The sequence below is a fragment of the Antechinus flavipes genome, chromosome 1 (assembly GCF_016432865.1).
Source record: "Antechinus flavipes isolate AdamAnt ecotype Samford, QLD, Australia chromosome 1, AdamAnt_v2, whole genome shotgun sequence".
NCBI classification, from domain to species: Eukaryota; Metazoa; Chordata; class Mammalia; order Dasyuromorphia; family Dasyuridae; genus Antechinus; species Antechinus flavipes.
In genome coordinates, this window is record NC_067398.1 from 303,532,588 (window position 1) to 303,553,930 (window position 21,343).

At 38.0% G+C, this 21,343-nt stretch overlaps 3 protein-coding genes across 4 annotated transcripts in view; 1 reads left to right on the forward strand and 2 right to left on the reverse strand.

The window, feature by feature from the left end:
• PMM2 (phosphomannomutase 2) overlaps positions 1 to 3,738 on the reverse strand; it is a 31,642-nt gene extending 27,904 nt beyond the window's left edge. Inside the window, exon 1 of the mRNA XM_051963631.1 lies at positions 3,586 to 3,738. Within this exon, the coding sequence (XP_051819591.1) occupies positions 3,586 to 3,651 (66 nt within the window). The 5' untranslated portion in view covers positions 3,652 to 3,738. The remainder of the gene's footprint in view (positions 1 to 3,585) is intronic.
• Positions 3,739 to 3,883: 145 nt separating this feature from the next.
• Positions 3,884 to 7,304, forward strand: TMEM186 (transmembrane protein 186). Its single transcript, XM_051963641.1, has 2 exons — positions 3,884 to 3,981; positions 6,023 to 7,304. The coding sequence occupies exons 1-2, from the start codon at positions 3,907 to 3,909 to the stop codon at positions 6,647 to 6,649; spliced, it is 702 nt and encodes a 233-aa protein (XP_051819601.1). The 5' UTR covers positions 3,884 to 3,906; the 3' UTR covers positions 6,650 to 7,304.
• Positions 7,305 to 13,067: 5,763 nt separating this feature from the next.
• The window catches only part of ABAT (4-aminobutyrate aminotransferase), a 124,913-nt gene continuing 116,637 nt past the window's right edge, over positions 13,068 to 21,343 (reverse strand). For both annotated transcript variants that reach the window (XM_051963610.1, XM_051963618.1), the window contains exons 15-16: positions 19,843 to 19,954; positions 13,068 to 16,151 (exon numbers count right to left, since the gene is read on the reverse strand). In XM_051963610.1, coding sequence (XP_051819570.1) covers positions 16,030 to 16,151; positions 19,843 to 19,954 — 234 coding nt within the window. In that variant the 3' untranslated portion in view covers positions 13,068 to 16,029. The remainder of the gene's footprint in view (positions 16,152 to 19,842; positions 19,955 to 21,343) is intronic.

Sequence of the window (21,343 nt, forward strand, 5' to 3'; positions counted from 1 at the left end):
GAAGCCCCGTCAGGCTCGGGGAAGCTGGAAGAGGCAGTCTCTGTTGTGGTTTCCCGTTTTCCTGTGACCTGGCCCGGCCCCCAACACTGATGCTAAGTGAAATGAGCAGAACCAGGAGATCATTATATACCTCAACAATGATACTGTTTGAGGATGTATTCTGATGGAAGTGGATCTCTTCGATAAAGAGAGCTAATTCAGTTTCAATTGATCAAAGATGGGCAGAAGCAGCTATACCCAAAGAAAGAACACTGGGAGATGAATATAAACTGCTTGCATTTTTGTTTTTCTTCCCGGATTATTTATACCTTCTGAATTCAATTCTCCCTGTACAACAAGTAAACTGTTCGGTTCTGCACACATATATTGTATCCAGGATATACTGTAACCTATTCAACATGTAAAGGACTGCTTGCCATCTGGGGGAGGGGGTGGAGGGAAGGAGGGGAAAAATCGGAACAGAAGTGAATGCAAGGGATAATGTTGTAAAAAATTACCTTGGCATGAGTTCTATCAATAAAAAGTTATTTAAAAAAAAATCAAATAATGAGCCTGAATGAGGAAAGAGTAAATGAGTGGCAACTGAAGGGTTCAAGTAAGCACAAACTTATGTCCTATCCATGGCAGTCCATAGTTTACCATGCACCACATATCTCTGGTAAAAAGTTTGGAGCTCTGGATAATGCTTTCTTATGTAAATATTTACTATTTATTTCTTTCCTGCTCTGCCTTTAATTTCCAACACTTCAGTAAGTCATAATTTATTTATTAGTCCCTTGACCTGTGGAGACTTCAAGGAACCCTCTAATTCAGTAGGTCATCTTCAAGAATTGCTGTGGCTGAAAAGTTAATCAAAATTTGTCTTTGACATGGGTCTAAAAAAAGAACAATTTTTTTTTTTTTTTTTTTTTGCAGAGGCAACTGGAGTTAAGTGAATTGCCCAGAGTGATACAGGTAGGAAGTGATAAGTATCTGAGTCCAGATTTGAACTCAGGTCCTCCTGACTTCAGGGCTGGTGCTCTACCCACTGCACCATCTAGTTGCTCCAAAAATATCATGCTCCCATGATATGAGTTTATATTCAGCTAGCATAGCCTCTTGAGTACTCAGTGTCACTTCTATGCTACAAAAAAAAAAAAAAACTCGAAGGATTTTAGAGAAATAACTGCTCCTTTTGTCTCTATGGCCACAGAATCAAGTATGCCAGGGCATCTCCAATTGCAGCCCTAGTTATCTACTGATTTCCAAGACAGTCTTCTAGAGTTCAGTAGTTGACAGTCTTCCTCTCCACTTCATTCCAACTTCTTCCCTTCTATTGATAGCTTCAGTTTATGTTCTGATGAATTTTCAAATGCCCCTCATTTCATTATCATCCACCTCCACAATCTATAACTTTTAACTGTTTTATCTGATCACAACCTTTATGATTCTTCCTTCCCCTTTGTAAAGCTACACTCCATTCTCAGGGCAATCTCTAATTATTTCACTCCTTCCTGCTTTACCAGTCATCAGACTTGTCTGGTCTTAGTTCTCTCTTCAAAAGTCTGATCAGTTCAACTTTACATCGCCTCTACTCTTGAACCTCCTACTCAACCCTGGATTACTTGCACCATTCCTATCCAAGTACTACAGGGAAGTCATAATCTAGATGACAGGGTCTACTACAATCTGATATTAGCTAATCTAAACTAAGATCTCAGTCATATACTAATCCTTTAACTCTCACCAATCTGACAGGTTTTCAACCTTCCTCACGTGACCCCCCCCCTTCCATATCCAATCAGTTGTCAATCCTTGTTTCTACCTTTTAAACCTCCAGATTATTTTTTCATTTTAAAGATACCAATAATAATTCAGGTCTTAATCATCTATCATCAGGATTACTGCAATAGCCTCCTCGTTGGTTCCATTGCATTTCAACTTTCCACTTTCTAAAGCATATGCTTGACTGCTTCACCATTTCTATTCAAAAAGCTTCAATGATTATCTTTAGGGGAAAAAAATCTCCTCTCTAGCACTTAAAGACCTTTACAATACAGTTCAATGAACAAGACACTATCTCCCAATTGTATTGCTATTGCATAGGCTGTCTCCCAAATCTACAATGCTCTCTCCTTACTTCTGCCTCTTGGAAACCTAGTTCCCTTTCAAGTCTTACCTCAAGTGTCACTTCCCACCAGAGAGTTCCTGATTTCCCTAATTATTAGTGCTCCATATCCTGCACATTCTCACCCACTAAATTTCTCTGGATACATTTTATATTTATCTGTGTACATGCTATTTCTCCAAGTAAACCGCACAAACCTTGATTGGCAGGGATCATTTCTTCTTTTTTGCTCTTTTGTGTCCCAAAAGCCTAATATATAGTAGGGACTTAATGTGTTGAATCAGACTGACCTGACCCCATTCCACTCTCCATGCTTGTACTCCAAATTTAGTTATTCTGCTTTGTTCTACTTAGGAGTTTTTCCCTTGTTTGTTCAGACTCTACCTGGAAAAAAATTCCCTTAACACTTAAAACTCCCTTTTTTTGAAGAACTTCAGGAGAATCCAGATGACACCTTTGCTGATTATTTCCCCAGCTGAAAGTAATCTTGTTCTTAATTTAAAAAAAAAAAAGTTTTTTATCTGGATTTTTCCCTTGCACTTATCACACTCTTTCTTAACAGAACATTTAATTGTGTAAGGTCTTATCTTGTCCTATCAAATTATGTGCTGCACACTGGCCCTCCAGGGATTATGATTTTTCAAAACTGTGGAATTCAAATCCCGAGTTAGCCATTTATTAGCTATGTGAAATCCTGGGCATATCACTTAATCTCTGCAAATCTCAGTGTCCTCATTTGTAAATCGAAGGTAATCTCAGCCCTTATGAGGCACGGTTATTTCAGGACTGCAATGAGATAACACGTGTAAACTGCTTGGCAGACCTTAAAGCATATATGAATGCTAGCTATTATTAGCTTTGCATTCTTAGGTACCTAGTAGGTACTTAGTAAATATCTGTGGAATGCAGACCTGAATTTCTTTGATTCTCCAACAAAACTTAAGCTCTCAAAGGGCAAGCATCCCGCTTTATTCTGATCTCCCTCACTTCAAGAGCCCTGCAAAGGAAGATCGTGTTCACAATGCTACCCCCGAAACAGGGTGAGATCCCTTCTTGAAAGGGGAACATTTTGGGGAGGCCCAGAAAATCGAAGAAAAGGAAGCAATCGATTTTTATTTGGGGTGGGGGAATAGGCCCGGAAGTCCAAAGGCCGGGTGATATCACTCTTGGATTTGGAGACTGGGGTTAAGGGTTCGAATTCTGACCCTGCCGCTTATTAGCTATGTGACGTTTGGCGAGTTCTCTTTGGCCTTAATTTCTTAATCTGTAAAATGAGGTGATAGGTTGGGCCAGATCACAAATGCTCTACTGGCTGCTGCTGGTTCCACGTTCTAGAACTTCAGGCCAGCACCCTCTCGCTCCTTGTCCGCGGGTGACCACAGATTTCTACCACTTCCTCCCCCCAGTGGGAGGGACACTGAGGCTCTGCGAGAATCCAATAGCGTGGGGGAAGGGGAGGGGTTCCAGGGTCTGCTTGCCTGTCGCGGGGCGGTGAGGGTCCCGTCCACGTCGAAGAGACAGAGAATGGGTTCCGGAATAGCCATGCTGATACCTCAGGTCACAGACACGAGGAGACGCGTAAGCACTAGAAGCTTCCGGGATTTGCCTTATGAGCCGTGGGGCACGCTGGGAAGGTGAAAGACCAAAGGCTGCCTACTCGCAGACCCAAACTCCTTTTAGAGCTAATAATGATTCACAAAACTACAACTTCCAGAAGGCAATTGCACCCTCCCCTCCCCAGAATGCAACACACCAAACAGGTCCCACCCCTCTCTAGGCTTTGACCGATAGAGGTTAAGATGGGCACGCTACGCTACCAAGTAGTTCCGGGGGACGGAGCAGGTTCGCTTCCGGAAGCGAGCAGCCGAACCATGGTGAGCTGCTGGGTTTTCTAGGAGTGTGGGAAAGTGGGAGCTGCCTGGGTACCGGAAAGAGTCCGCCGGATAGCTCCACTAGCTGGGAGTTCGGGTTTAGTTACTTCAGATGCGACAGGTGGAAAGAAGCCTGTCTTCCGGAGGGGGTTGGGGGGACGGAATGTACTTGGGTCCTTCAGGCACCTTGTCTTGTCTTTCAGATGATTTCAATTCAATTGAATAAATTCAATAAATGTTTAAGCCTCAGAGGTAAAAGACCGTATTTGCTCATAGTTTAATGAGAGAGACAACATACAAATAAAAGCAAAGCAAGCTATATATAGCATAAATGAGAATTAAAAGAGGAAAAGCCCTGGAATTGAGGGGTTAGGGAAGACTTCCGGCCGTGCCTGACCTCCGAACCAGGCTACGGGTCTCTTCTTCCTCTCATCTTCCCGTCCGAGGTCATTAGACAACGAGACCACCGCCCTTTTTTACGCTATACTGGGTCATCTTGACCGAGTCAAGGTCGCGAAGTTTTCCTTGATCCTTTATGCTGCTCTTCCCTCCCCCAAGGCTACAACCTCTCGGGCCCTTAGATGAGCGGTCCCTGGGTTGTTCTTTTAACTCCTCCCACTCACCCCCCAACCCCCATTGGCCAGAAGACTATCTTGGCTCCTAGTTAAATCATCTTAGTGCATTTTACTAGTAGACTGTCCTTCCCTTTAAAAAAAATGTTTTATTATTATTATTTTGGTTACACATATATACTAACTTTTAAAATACATGTTTCTTTAAGAATCATGTTGGGCCAGAAAAACCGGAACAAAAGAGAAAAACTACGAGAGGAAAAAAAACAACAAAAAGAAGTGAACATAGTATGGTGTTGATTTATATTCAGTCTCCATAGTTCTCTTTCTGGATGCAGATGGTGTTTTCTATACAAAGTTTATTGGAATTGCCTTGGATTAATGAATTACTGAGAAGAACCAAGTCTTTCATTGTTGGTCATGGCATGATCTTGTTACTGTGTACAATGTATTCCTGGTTCTGTTGATTTTGGACAGCATCACTTCACGTATTCTCCTTTTTCTATGACATTCACTTGGCTGCCAGACTGGCTTTCTTGCTGCTCACAGAACGCTGGACCTTAGCATAGGTCATTTCCCCTCCCCGCTCCCTCTCCCCCCACCCCCCCAGCCTGAACCGCTTTTTCTTCTTTCTTTCTCCCTCTTTTAGGATCCTTGGCTTCCTTCAAGGGTCATCAAAGGAAGCCTTGCGAGATTTGAATAACCTTTCTCACCCCAATAGCCTTTCTCACCCCATTTATTGTCTTTCACATCAAATCAGTTAGCAAGCTTTTATTAAATAAAGGCCAAAAAAAATTTGTCCCTTTTTTCAATTAATACATGGTCTAATGGGAAGACAAAATGCAAGCAACAGTGTACAAACAAGCTATACACCTGAGAAATTGGAATTAATCAACAGAGGAAAGGCACAGAATTAAGCATTAGTAGAAGCTTCCTGTGGAAGGTCAAATTTTAATTGGGACTTAAACCAGGGAGACCAGAAGAGACAGGATTCCTAGTGTTTAGTTTAAGGAAAGCATGGAGACCAGTGAAACAATCACAGATAGGGAGCTAAGTTTTAAAATGATGTTTAGACCTGAGCTTTAGGAAGATCACGTTGATATAGGAGTGGAGGATGAATTAGAGTGGGGAGAGATTTGAGGCATTAGGAGACCAGCTAGCAGGTTCCTGCAGTAGTCTCAGTGTGAAATGATAAGAGCCTGCACAGAGTGTTGACCTTGTCAGAGTAGGCCAATTGAGAATTGATTAAGGCAGGATCAATGGAACTTGACACCTTATTAAATATGGGAGATGAGAGTGAGGAGTTGAGGATAACATCTAGGTTGTGAGCCCAGGAAATTTGTGTTATTTATATTTTTATTAATCTGTACTTAACTTTTATATAAGTTGTTTACCCTTGAGGGCCAGGGACTCAACTTCCCTTTTATTTTATATTGGGATTTGTGAGAGAAGTTGTTTCTTTTCCTTTTCAGGTTACCATCTTCAAAGCTGGTTTACCAATACGTTGGGTGGTGATGTTTCAGCCTCGATCTTGGTGTAGTAAGATGCAAGTTCCTATTTTGTCTGTGGGCAGGCCTATTTCCACATCCCGTGAAAAACCATCAGCCATAGAGACTGAAAAATTCCAGATGATTTATCGGTTTCCTGGCATCAGATTCTGTGGGTCTTTATCCCGGATGAAGATTCTGCAGACAGGGATTACTGTGGTAATATTGCCACCTAGCTATTATTGGTACACGCAAGATCTCATTCCCCTGGACTCCCTATTTTTCACAGGGGGTATTGCTAGCTTTGCCCTAGTGATGTTGTATTGGATTAGTCATTTCTTTCGGCGGCTTGTTGGGATCCTTTATGTGAATGAGGCTGGCACTGTGTTGCGAGTAGCACACCTGACATTCTGGGGCCGGCGTCAAGATACATATTGCCCAGTGGCCAACATAATTCCTGTATCTGAGACCAGTGAACATCCCTTTGATGTTTTCTTGAAGATTCACCAGTATGATTGTGATCAGACCTTCTACTTAACACTGCGCTTTGGACACATCCTGGATAAGAAACGCTTTGCACAAGTGTTTGGGAATCTTGATGGAAAACGTTGATGATTTGGTAGAAAAAACTCCTGCACTTTAGGGAAATATTCTTTCACTGTAGCTTTATCTCCCAAGGCTTAAACTAGAGCAGGTTAAGAGGTAAGGAACTTACTGTCTGGTTGCAGTCAACAAAGATCTACTATATGCCATGCACTTGTCTTTCAAAGTCAAAAGATACATGAACTAGAAGCAGACCTAAGTTTCTGGTAAAACAACTGCTGAACAGATTTTGAAAAGGCAGTACTCAATGGAACCATGAAACTGCTTTTAGTGATGCAGTAGGAATTGATTTTTTTCTACCTGTGTACTTTTTCTGGAAAAAGGCAGCTTGATTTTCTGGAGAGAAAATTGTCTGGACACAGTGGGTCCTTTTCCTGCTTTGACTGATTATAATAGCCATTTTGGCATATGAATGTCATTTAATCTATCAAAAGGAAAGTATTATTATGCTGATAGATAGTAAGTGCTTGAGGAAGACAGGACTAGTATAAAAATATGGTTATTTCATCCCTCTCAGAAAGGCAGCTTTGTGCACTTCCCAGAAACATGATTGAAATCAAAGATTAGTATAAGATCATAACTGAGAATTTTTTTTTTACCTTTCAGAGATTTAAATAATCATACACTGTTAATTACAACCTAATAAAAATGTTGTGGGAGTTGAGTCATTTGTTCATGTATTTCTTTTTACAGAGCTTCAGCAAGGCAGCATAATCCATTAGGTAATGTTGCAGGTAGGAAGAGAGATAAACTGTCACTTAACTTTTAAGAAGTTTAAGTTAAAACTTAACTTCATTAAGTTTTAATGAAGATCTTCAACAGGTGTTATCTACCACAGAGTCAGGTTTTGGGAATGGGGAAAAGCTGCAGTAACTTGATTCATGGCAAAAGAATTAAAAGGGGCCCTTTGCAAGTCAAGAAAATCATGAGATGAATTAGCCTGTAAAATATGAAAGCAGCATTTCAAGTGTTCTTAAATTAGTCCACTTACTTGCATAGTCATGACATATGAAGGAACTTTTAACTCATTGTTGAATTTGCTCCATGTCAACAAGATGGGGGGAGAGGCAAAAGAATAAGTCATTCAAGGAAAGAGCAAGTATCGGAAAAAGAACTGGAAAAAGAGTTACAGTTTATAAGGACAAAAGAAAAATGTTTTCCCACCATTTTTGTTCATTTTACATTGATAAACGTATATAAAAGATCTTAAGTTTACCTGTAAGTTTTCAGAGTAAGTAGCTCTTCAACAGTCACTTAAGAAGATAGTAACTTTGGTTCACAAAATTCAGAACTATAAGCCAGGAATAATTTCAGTAAGTAGCACTTTTTTTTTCAGAACATAGGCATTTATGCTGTCCCTCAAACATAAAGCTGCTGTTATTAATTATCAAGGTATGCCAAGTTACTTTTTAGTAGTGGGGCATGGTGTAATGACCTTGGAACCTCTGCCTCAGTTTCCTCATTTGTAAAATGAAGAAGTTTTAAATGGTAGCTTCAAAGGTCTTTTCTAGCTCAAAATGTATGAGCCTAGTAGATTTGAGACTAAATGTACACTGTTCAAATGTACACTAGCAGATAGGAGACTTAGGTTCCAAGTTGGTCTCTGCCACTAAGGAATTGTGTGAATTAGAAGATTCCTAAGTTCTTTTGAGCTCTTAACATTGTGGTTCATGCAATACCACCAGAGGGCGCAAAAAAAAGCAAATTATGATCATCTTAAACTTAACCATACTGCAATAAACAAAATTAAACAACTAGAAGGAAACTGTCTTTTGCAACCCAATTCTTTTTTTTTTTTAAATTTTTATTTAATAATTACTTTATATTGACAGAATCCATGCCAGGGTAATTTTTTTTTTTTTTTACAACATTATCCTTTGCACTCGTTTCTGTTCCAATTTTTTTCCCCTCCCTCCCTCCACCCCCTCCCCTAGATGGCAAGCAGTCCTTTGTATGTTGGATATGTTGCAACCCAATTCTGGCAATGTCCCAATTATTTATCATCATTAGAACTTCTGAAGTCTAGTCCAGTCCCTACCTAATCATAAATTCTATTTAGACTAGCCAACCAAACTGAAAAAAAGGATGTGATTAACTGATTGAAGAATTGTTTTCCAAGTAATAAAATAATTTGCTTTTTAAATGATTAAGCCAACTTTATACACAGATTATAAAACAGCAAGGAAAAGCAAATTAACTCTATCGTATGTCAGCATCTGTAATTTGTACAATGGGATGGAGCCCTTTATAAAAACTACCTTGAGAGGATAGAATTAATGCTTGGGTTATAGGTGACTATATTAATATACTTGTGTAATTTTAAAAAATATATTTTATGTGTGGTCCTTTCTTTTAAGTAGATTCTACTTTCTCTTCTTTATTTTTTTGCTGAGGCAATTGGGGGTAAATAACTTGCCCAAGGTCACACAGCTAGAAAGTGTTAAATGTCTGAGGTCAAATTTGAACTCAGACCTCCTAGACTTCAGGACTGGTGCTTTATCCATTGTGCTGCCTAGATGCTCCAAATAGCTTCTACTTTTAATGGAGATGGAAGCCTAAAGTCTAGAGTATAGAGAAGACCTCAGTTTGAATCCTTCATTAGACATTTACTAGGTGAGTGACCCAAAGAAGTTATTTAACTTTGTGGCCTTAATTCCTCATCTATAACATGGGGGAGTTGTATTAGATAACTTCAGTCTCTTTTAGTTCCAGATTTGTGATTCTATGATACTGTCCAAGAATTGGTCTTTTGCGGGCAAACTTGTTTTTGATAATTTATGAACTTAGTGTTTACTTACTTCAAGGTTAGCAAGTATGTTATATATTATCTTTTATTCTCAGTAACCATGTGTGATTCACTTACAGATGAAGAAAATGAGGCTGAGTAATATTCAGGCATAAGCCCAAGGTTGTATAGCTAGTAATGTCTGAGGCTGGTTTTGAATTCCAGTCTTCCTAACTCCTAAGTTCATAGTTCTATCCATTGCTGTCTATGCTGCATCATGTCATTGGGTCTCTTTACTGGTTCTGCTTTCTTGGTATACTGGCCATGGACCCTCCTACTCAGGGGATACCACTGATATATGCAGTTACCCCTCTCAGCCCTCTCTGGATCTCTGATCCAGAATGGGGCGTGGGCAACAAAGCTGTAAGTTTGGGCATGTCCCTGTGCCTATTTTGAATTGGTTCAGGTTTGGGGGGAAGAGAGGGTGAGGAGAGGCTCAGTATGGATTTGGGACTTCCTCTTGTCTTGGTGCAGTCTCTTTCTAAGCACTGAAGTGCTTGCCTAGAGAGTGGGGGGTGGGCAGGGATGGTTGCTCATTTCAGTCATGTTGCTCTTTGAGGTCTGGGATTGTTTATTTTTGTGCATGATGCCTTATATGTAGGTGCTTAATAAATGCTGTCAATTGAAATAATTCCTATGTACTGGAATCTTAAATGGCTCTCTATTATATGCCGAGTACAATTCAGATTCCTTTTCCTAGCATTAAAGGCCCTCCAGAAGATGACAATATTCTATCGTTCCCATCTCATATTTTTCTGCTCTTTCTTCTATCTTTATGTACCAACTAAATGATAGTTCACCATATTCCATATGGCTAGGATAAGAAAAGACTCACCGCTACTAGAAGTGGCTTTTTCTTTCTTTTGACCTTTCTCCCCTCCCCTTGGCCCTGGCTATTGTAGAACTCATGAGATGGCCTCTAACTGTAGAGGGCTGAAACTATTGAGTCAATGCACTGAGGTCAGGATTGCTGAGGGCTTGAGGCTAACTATCAATTGGACAATACTCTATGGGCATATGCTTGGAAAATGGTCCTTTCCACTATCCGTACTGGCTCAACGATTGGTGTATACAGAGGATTGTAGGAGGGACTAGGGGATGGAGTAAGACTAGCCAGAGTCACTATTTGGCGGTAGATGAGGGAGAAGGGGGTTGCGGAGATTCTGCTTCCATCCTGTTCAATCCTGCGTCTAAGGCCAAGAAGAAAGACTAGGGACTTTTGGTTATCCTGATTCTGGCTGAATCTGGGGTGTTTGGGGTGCTAGCACGGTTGTTACAAACAACTCCTGATGACACAGTGTATCAGGCCTTAACATCTGTCATAATATGGCTTACTAAGGAATTCTTAGTTGGTCTTGCTTTTTGCTTCTCCCATAGCATTTTGCTTTGTACCTCTCCAACACACAATGTATTAATAGCTATTGAAGTACAGGGGCTTGCCCTCCTTCCCTCTCCCTCCCCCCACCCCTTTTTTAAATATCCAGCACATTTTAAACACATAGTACTTAATAATTGTTGAGTAATTGCAGACCTCATCTCTCCTACTTGCTAGCTCCATGAGGGTAGCTATTGCCTTATTTGAACTTTTGTAACTCCCCAGGCACCCAGCAAAATGCTCTGCACATAGTAGATCCTTAATAAATATCAAACTGAAGTGAATTCAGTCAATTCACTTCACAATTCACAATTCAGTGAGTGTAGTGACAGCACGTTTTTTGCTAAAGATGAGACTTATCCAATAATAGGCCTTATCAGTATTTGTTGAACTTAAGTTGATTCAATAAATATTCATTTGATGATATGAAAGACAGTGCTAGGTGTCTGGCATGCACAATAAAAATGTGACACAATTACTGGGTTGCAGTCAAGAATAATTGAGTTCAAATAGGTCCTTAGATACTAGCTATGTGATCCTAGGCAAGTCAACTTAACCTCTGCCAGCCTCACTTTCCTCATCTGTGAGGTGGAGATAAGAGCAGTATCTACTTTCAGGGTTATTATGAGGATTGAATGAAATAGTATTTGTAAAGTATCTTGCAGACTTAAAGCACTATTATATTTTTTAAATACCATAGCCTGCCTTCAAGGATCAGGGCCAGACTTCATTCATTAGCTAGCCAATATTATTTCAGTAGACATGTAATACCTCTAACATCATGGACTAGAACTTATTTGGCAGGCTAGTTATTGTTCGTTGGTTTGTACTTGCTAAAATTAAAAAGTAACTAGGATTACAGGTTTTTAATTGGTGTTTTATGGCTTGTAGTTCTATATCTTGAAATAGGGGATCCTTTAATATTCCTCCCTCCCTACTCCCCAACATAAACACCAGAGTCCAATTTTTATGGCCTTGTTTTGATCCTATTCCATTCAACTATAACATCCTGTGTTATTAAAGTTAATCAGGAGGCTTTACTACCTCTGGCTGTGTTTATATAGACCTGTTTATGAAACAGTCATATTACTGATTAACAGCATAAGTTTACTCTGGGATTCATTTAGGGTTATAAATTACTCAGATATGAAGATTCATATTTAAGAGTAAAAAATATCTTTATAGAAGTGCTATATAGTTGTTTTAGAGGACAAGAAGACATATCTAGTTATCCAGTTTAGTGGAAAGGAGAAAGAAAAAATACAAAAGAGGAATGGGTTCAAATTGTGTTTCTGCTACTTTATAACCTTGCACAAAATTGTTTATCCTCTTGAAATCTGTTTCCTTAGCTTTAAAAAGGAGGGCATTGGTTTAGAAGTGTCAACAACTTGACTCACAACAATCTGGCCCAAACCAGATTAAAATGCAGTATTTAAAAAAATAATTAAAAATATAAGAAAACATAGTTAATAACAAGATTTTGAAACTAAATCAATATGCAATCCATAAGAATTCTTAATGTATAGCTTAGTTGGCCTTGGTTCTATTTGAGTATGATTGCATAAGATGATTACTAACCTAGTGTTTTTTTTTTATATCACAATACTAAAGACACAATGCAAAATCTCAATTACTTAAGAAAAAATGTCTAAATTCCAGTAGATTCGGGATGGAAAATGCCATCTGTTTCTAGAGAGAGAACTATGGGGATTGAATGTGGATTGAAGCATAGTATTTTTTACCTCTTTTGTTTGTTTGCTTTTTCTTTCTCATGGTTTTTTCCCTTTTGATCTGATTTTTCTTGCACAGCATGACAAATCTGGAAATGTGTTTAAAATTGCTTGCTGTCTTGGGGAGGGGAGAAGGAGAAAAATTTACAAAAATGAATGTTGAAAATTATCTTTACATGTATTTGGAAAGATAAAATACTATTGAGAAATAATCAGGAAAACTAAATTTTGCTAAGAGGGATCATAGATAATGAAGTAAAATTAGTATTAAACATATATGGACCAAATGTCACAGTATCCAAATTCTTAAATAAATGTGTTACAATAGTAAAAAAAAGAAGTGGCTATTTGGCATTTACTAAATGCTTACTGTTGTTTGTTTTTATCTTTCTGTAATTCCAACCTCCGTCAATTGCTGTTAAAATCTTCCTGATAAGATCTTTTCAGCTAATATATTGACATTGACCACCATCCCCATAGATCCTTAGAAGCCCAAGTGTTGCTGCTGTGAAAGAGATAGCATTTTCATTGAAGATATTCAGTTATAAATATTTTATTTAAGAATATTGATTAACACAGGAAATGGATTTAATTCATGGAATTGTGTACATGGTTAGCAGTTACATTGGGAAGTGTAGTTAGTTTCTTTGACATTTATTTGGCAATGTCCACAGAACACTGTAAACAAAATTACTTCTTATGCTTAGGTATGCAGTGCTCTCTATTAAGTTGTCTATCATGAGCTGATAAATATATATATATACACATATGTTTATATATATATGTTTTGCACAATTTTACATGGTTACTGAGTGTCAGTAAAAATTATAAAAAAAACACCCATTTATAATAAAAGTGAGGATGTGAATAGGACTCGATATTACTGGACCTTGTTTTCTGTAAAAGTACATGACTTGCTAGAGACATTTACTAAAATCTACTAAATTGATATGTTTCACGAACTAATTTCCAGTTGTTGGCCAATGAAGGTCTTCCTCAATTGATCTGCCCTTAATGATAGCATGCCTGCTAGGTCTACTGTACAACAGGTTTGTTGAAACTTCCTGTTTATTACATCACAATCCTTTGTGTTTTATGAGTTTTAAATCTTTGATTATAAAATTATTTTCCTCTAGCTTTTACAAGCTATTTTTCCTCATTGGACTTTCCAGGGTATCCATTATGCCTTGGGTCAACATACACCTGTTAAAGAAGCATTTAAAAACATGCTAGAAGGAACTTTCCTTGGTAATGAATGAATAATACCCAAGGAAACTACTTTGTAGGTGAAATAATTACATTCCCAGGTCAACCCCTAGAGAGAAGACAGCATAAAATTGAACCCAGTCTCCTCACCCAAGAAAATGAAATTATCATTTAAATCCTGGCTAAGAAAGCCTTTGAGAGAGTTCTACAACTTCATTCACTAAAATATTTCATTTATGGCTAAAAGTTGGCTAAAGTTCATAGTAGGGAAGAACACTTAGCAAATTCATGAATTGTGTTTTTGTTTATAGATATAGTTCAATATGCCTTTATTAGAGATATCAGCATATGAAACTATTGGCTGAGCCTGGGTCCCCTAGTATTAAATGCAAAAGGTAAGGAAGGAAGTCAGACATTCTCTTTTTTTGTATGAGTGACAATGGCTCTCATTAAGGCAGAATTTTTATACTTAAAAAAAAATCTAAACAGCCTTAAGGATAAAAATGCCAGCAGGTATAATTTCTGAATTTGCTAATTCTGGTTATAGATAATAGCCAACATTCACACTTCTTCAAAAAGATTTATATGGATGTCTGCTGGTCTCTAGAAACTTTAATGATATTTTGAGATCTTTGCTTGAAATGTTACAAAAGGGCCAAGTGCTTAGCCTTTATCATGCCCATTTTACATAATGTTAAATGGATGCACCAGAAAATGAAATGATTAGCTCACAGTTAACAAATGATAGGGATAGAAGAGACCATTAACTCTGGGTTTTGTGCTTCCGGTTGATCAGTGTTTAGGATTATAATCACCATCTAGAGCTAGTCAGTTCAAATTGTTTTCAAATTAAAATAATGCTAAATTAATCTCGGGCACCATCCAATTATGTAAGAGAAAGAAAATGAATATTAGCATAATCTACATTCTAAGAAAAAATATTGAGAATTTTGAATAGCAACACAATGAAGCCACCCAAAACAAATCAGCAATTAACAGGTTAACATTCCACATTTACAGCTTTTGCACATTAATCAGTAAATCTCTTTAATGTGAATGCTTCCCTCAAGAAGAATCTAGTCAAGCAAACAGACTTACTCTGCATAACAGCTATGCTTTTCACAGAGCTCCTCAGAAATGAAGCAGATGTTGAGAAACAGCAGGTAGACAAAGAGTAATGTTTTCATGGGTGTGGGAAAAGATCTGGGGTGGGAATGGGGGGGAAAGACCTCTAATGTTACAGAGTGTATCAGAGGCAAGAGGACTAAGTTATTCTGTGGCCCCTGTTTCCAAGTGTTGCCTTCCCAGGAGTGAGGCTGCAGAATTGTGCTTCAGATCCTTCCCTTGTATCCCTGTGGGAACTTAGAGATGGAGATTCCTGTGTATGGATGCATTATATGACATTCAACATCATGAACAAGCAATTGGAGTGTCATGTATATGGAAATGGGAGTCTGTCTGAAGTCCAAGGCAGCAATAATGTTTCCTTTGCTCCTTCCCTTCTCATCTTCTTTTCTCTTTCTCAAGCTCCTAGTCATACCTAGGACCTTCCCTGGCCTCTGATGCAGACTTTTTGGCAAGACCCAAGCACTTGCCCCTCCACCGGAGACAAATTTACTGGAAAGATAAAATAAAAGCTGACTATCAAGCCAGCCAGAGGAAGTCCCCTGGGGGCCAGGTCACATCTGGTAGTGAACTGACATTTCTAAGAGGGCCAGCAGTCCCCTATTTCCACTCTCTCTTGACCTGACCTCATCACTTTGCAGTTGAAATACAATTTTATCCCTTAGTTCTGTACTTCAAGGAATCTTCCTATGTCCCCTGTAGGGCTGGACTAGAGTAATACCATTTTATTTTATTTTGCATAGGGAGGAAATTAGACAAACTGGCCACTGAAGGGATATGACACCAGACCTGAAACTCAGGGGTTTTCTAACTCCCAGGCCCATGCACAGGTCTCATGTCTGGCTTTAAGAAAAATTTAGGCAAGGTAATGGCAGCCTCCACCCAAAGACTGCCTGTGTCCAGGGCACTGTTGAAATCAGCATGTGATATGGGCTTAGTTGGAAAGAAGACCCAAACCAATCCCCTCTTCTTCCTTCTATCTCCCCAAACCACCTAATACACCCCACCCATCCATATAACCCAACCCAACCCAACCAAACAAAAAACAGCCCTCCAGTTTATGGATTCATCTTTTGGTACTTTTAAGTGAAAATATGAAATAGGCAAACTAATCAATTTGACAGTTGTGGAGATTGAGACCACCTCAGTGCAATGGAAAAACAATCCTTTACTTGAAGTCTGCTAAGATGTCACTAAAAATGTTGAGGAAAAGATGTGCATGGTGATCCCTGAAGACCAATGTTGGGCGGAAACGGATAGATCTATCACCACAGCCTCCCAGTACTACACCTGCAAGGAGAGAAAGAGAAAAGGTTAAGAATATTCTTGTTACTCCTGTCCTATTTTATTTCTTCTGTACACATCAAAGAAAACAAGAAGCCTAAGGGATAAAATTAACAACAATAACACATTTTCCATAGAATTTTCAGGTTTTCATAGAAAGTGTAAAGGAGACAAATTTATTATTAAGACTGAGAAAATAGATAGAAGACAATTTGGTAAAGGGCTTCAAATACAAAACAAAAGCATTTATGTTTGATCTTAAGAGAAAAAAGGAGTTACTAGAACTTAATGAAGAGGATCGTGACATGGTCAGATCTATGCTTTAGGAATTTCATTTTGGCATCAATCTGGAAGATGGTTTAGAGACAAGGAAACAGTGAGATTAGTCCAAGAGAGAGATGCTGAGGGTCTGAACAAAGTGGGTGACAATCATGTGAGTAGGGAGAAGGGGGTGAACACAAGAGCTATCCTAGAGGTAGAATCACAGGACTTGCTAATTTTGGATCTATGGAACGAGGGAGAGTAAGGAGTTGACAATGACTCCTGAGGTTGCTAACTTGATTGCCTTTAGAAATGGTAATACCCTTGTCAGAAATAGTATATTTGGAAGAGGGATGTATTCTGGGGAAAAATAAGCAGTTTAGTTTTGAACCTGTTGAATCTGAAATGCAGTTCAAAATTTCTATAAGGCAGTTGAGGATTAGGGAGAGAGATCAGAGCTGAATAGTATACATACACAAGGGACATCATAATTTAACCCATTGGGGCTGATTAGGTAATTGAAGAGAAGTAGAGAGAGAGAAAAAAGAATGGAAGACTTGAGCCCATGGCAGAGCTTTTGTGTTGGCTACTTCCACTGATAGAAAATATGACAAGGAGGCTAAGAAGGTACAGACAGACAGGAGGAGCACCAAGAAAAAGTGTCAAATGCCCAGAAAGGAAAGAATGCCAGAGGAGAGCTAAATGCTACAGAAAAGTCTGAGAAAAGACCACTAAATTCGTTAAATTAAAAGATTATTGGTAACTTTGGTGACAGTAATTTCTCTTATAAGGAAATGTCAGAAGCAATATTCTAAATATTCAAAAGCAAAGGATTTATATGTAAAGCACAAAATAAAATTCTTTTGTACAGAAACAAAATACATGAGGAGTAAAAGAATGCTTTTAAAAGTGACATTTGATGTTTGTGTTTATGTTGTATTTTCCCCTATTATATATACACTAGTGCATATCTTAAGAGCTGAGCATAGAGCATTGGTCAGAATGATTTTTAATAAATGGCTGTCAATTATATGTGTTTTTGTGGCATGCTTTGATTCTGGAGCCACCAAATAAGTTCTGTCCCCTGAACAGCATAGGCTTCCATTGACAATAACACATTTCTTTGGTCACATCATAGGGATCAGCAGTATTTTTACTAATTTACTTGAAAACCTCTGTCAGGTGAATATACATTACAAAGCCAGATGATTGTAGGTCAGTAGCCTACTGTAATGGATGACTGGGATATAAGAAACCTGCTCCAGCACTTACTAGTTCTAAGACCTTGGACAAGCCCACTTGCCCCTCCTGGGATTCAAGCACTCTCATCTGTAAAATATAACACCTATAATACCAGGTATTATAAGGATTATTAATTTCTTTAATATCAATATTAATTAACATCAATATTCTTTAATTCATAGGAGTTATATTTTTATAAAGCTTTTTATTTTCGATACATATGCATAGATAATTTTCAACATCAACCCTTGTAAATCCTTATGTCTCAAATTTCCCCCCCTTTCCAGTAATCCAATATATGTTTAACATGTGCAATTCTTCTACACATATTTCCACAATTATCATGTTGCACAAGGAAAAATCAGGCCAAAAAGGAAACAAATGAAAAAGAAAACAAAATGCAAGCAAACAACAACAAAAAAATACTATGTTGTGATCCATACTCAGTCCCCACAGTCCTTTCCCTGGGTGCAGATGGCTCTCTTCATCATAAGACCATTGGAATTGAAAAGCAATAGTTTTTGTTTTTGTTTTTGTTTTTCTTACATCATCTCTTCCTTCTGGATACTTTGTTCCATCCTTGTCTTCTATGACACTGCAGGATTTCACCTGCTTCCATGATTTTCAATGATGTCTTCTATCCTGGTGACTTCCAAATCTTTACCTTCTACCTTAACCTGTTTTGTGATTTCCAATCCTGATCTCTGATTTCTTGGATTAAATCTAGAACTGAAACCTTCCCTTCCTCCTAAATTTCCCATCTTTGTTGATAGATCATTAATCATAGCTTTAGAGTTGGAAGGGACTTTGGAATCCATCTGATCCAACTCTCATTTTCAGATGAAGAAACTGAGACCTAATGGGGTCAAATGGGGTAGTAAGTGGCAGAGGTAAAATGTGGACCCAGCTTCTACAACTCCAAATCTAATTCTCTTTCTATTGTACCATACTGCTCTCAACATCCTCATCATTTAAGCTTGAAACCACAGTCATATTTGACTCTGAATATGTATTCACTCAGTTGGTCAAATCCTATTCTCCCTCCACAATAACCCTTTTCCTTTTTAGCTACCATGGTCGTCACCCTCATTTAGACCTTTATTTTAACTACTGGGATAGTCAGGGAGACTAACATGTCTACCCCCTAATTGGAGGGGAGAACCTCTTCAATTCATCCTACATAATGCTGAAACCTTCCCAACATATAGGTCTAACCTCTGATCAAATTCCTTCAATGACTATTGCTACAGTGCAAAATTGAAACTCATTATCCTAGTGCTTGATGTTCTCTACAATCTGACTCCAGCCTACTTTTTATTTCTGGCAGATTCTATATTCTAAGAGAACTGATTTATTGCCTTTCTCTACTTTCATTCTTCCCTTTCTTTTGTTCACATAAGCTTTCTTTCATGCAGGGAATGGGTTCTTTTCTATCTGATGAAATCCTTCTCTTCCTTCAAGGTTTAAACTCAGGCAAAACAAACTCCATGAAGTCTTTTCTAATGTCAGAAATGATGAAGGGATCCTGCTCTGCCTAATCTGTCATTCTCCCCTATTCTCAAACCCTGCTCCTAGCATTGACCACATTCTAACATATTGTTTATTTGTGTGGATGTTTTATACTCCAATTAGATTGTAACTTTCTTGAGAACAGAGTATTGTTTTTCTTTGCATTTCTAGTACCTATCACAGTGTACTACACAAAGATATTTAAATGATCTTGAATTGAACTAGCTACTAGCATCACTGAGTGTTAGAGCTGGAAGATACATTAGAAATCATCTTACTCAAACTCCTTAATTTAAAGATGAAGGAACTGTGATCCATAGGAATATAGATACATAGGCATAGAAATAATCATCTCATATAGATCCATTTGAGATAACTTATACCAGTTCCTATAGCTAGTTAATTTCAGAGTCAGTAATAGAATTCAGTTCTCCCAAGTGCAAGTCTATTGAATTTAGAAACAATAAAGAAAAATTAGGCCATCTCTGAGCTTGCCATATGTGACCTAAACACGTGCTAAATAATAATGTAACAAAACTGAAGAAGTTTCTTCCCGGCTAGTTTGCCAATATGGTACTCAGTTGGACAAATAACAACTTGCATAGATGAAAAAGCATAATACGCATTTCAATACAAGGAAGAGATAAAACCCCAGGATTAGTCCACATGCTCACTGCCCCCCTACCTTTGTTTCTGGCTGTTAAAATTAACTTGTTCCTTGTAGTTTCATCTGGAGCATCAAAAGAGCAGAATGTTCCTCTACCTCTTGCTCTGCTGATGAGATGTGGGTATCGGGCCTGCAATATGGGAAGACATAGAAGAGGGAAGTAATATGAATTTCAGAAAGGATGTGACAGGGAAAAGGGGTTGAAAAGATAAACTTCCCTCAAATCAAGCCAAAGATAGAAACACAGTTATTGTCAGATTCTTCCTCCACAACATTTTATTGTGGCACTAATGATCCAGAAAGGCAAATCATGACTTCAAAATTTATTATATGATCCTTTTGTATATTCCAAGATCCCTTAAAATTTTTTTTAAAAGCTTCACTGACGTTTTAAAAATTTTGTAAATATTCATTAATTTTATTTGTCAATATATTTGGGCAAAAGTTTCTAATATATATTTTTTGTAATGAATTCTTTTTCAATTTCTGATATTGATAATTTGGTTTCTTTCTTCTTTTAAATTAAATTAATGGTTTGTCTATTTTTTAAAAATAGCTTCCAATTCTATTTTTTCAATTTTTTAATCATTTCCTTGATTTTCATGATTCTTAACTTAGTGTTTAATTGTTTTTGTTTTTTTTTTAATTTTTATTTAATAATTACTTTATATTGACAGAATCCATGCCAGGGTAATTTTTTTTTTACAACATTATCCCTTGCACTCGTTTCTGTTCCGATTTTTTTCCCCTCCCTCCCTCCACCCCCTCCCCTAGATGGCAAGCAGTCCTTTATATGTTGGATATGTTGCAGTATATCCTAGATACAATATATGTTTGCAGAACCGAATAGTTCTCTTGTTGCATAGGGAGAATTGAATTCAGAAGGTATAAATAACCCAGGAAGAAAAACAAAAATGCAGATAGTTCACATTCGTTTCCCAGTGTTCTTTCTTTGGGTGTAGCTGCTTTTGTCCGTCATTTATCAATTGAAATTCAGTTAGGTCTCTTTGTCAAAGAAATCCACTTCCATCAAAATATGTCCTCATACAATATCGTTGTCGAAGTGTATAATGATCTCCTGTTCTGTTCATTTCACTTAGCATCAGTTCATGTAAGTCTCGCCAGTCCTCTCTGTATTCATCCTGCTGGTCATTTCTTACAGAACAATAATATTCCATAACATTCATATACCACAATTTACCCAGCCATTCTCCAATTGATGGGCATCCATTCATTTTCCAGTTTCTAGCCACTACAAATAGGGCTGCTACAAACATTTTGGCACATACAGGTCCCTTTCCCTTCTTTAGTATTTCTTTGGGATATAAGCCCAATAGAAAGTGTTTAATTGTTGATTTAAAAATATTTTTATAGTTGCATTTCAATTAATTAGTCCGTTCTTTTGCTTTTTCTTCTCAGGATTGTTTTGGCTGCATCCCCAAATTTTTGGTATGTTGTATTATTAACTTGGCTTAAAGCCAATTGGTTGATAGCTAACTATTCCCCAAGGTACCCTTGC

Coding starts and splice junctions, on each gene's coding strand:
- TMEM186 (XM_051963641.1), top strand. CDS start 3,907: ATGGGCACGCTACGCTACCAAGTAGTTCCGGGGGACGGAGCAGGTTCG. Junction 3,982..6,022: donor AAGCGAGCAGCCGAACCATG/GTGAGCTGCTGG, acceptor TTTCCTTTTCAG/GTTACCATCTTCAAAGCTGG.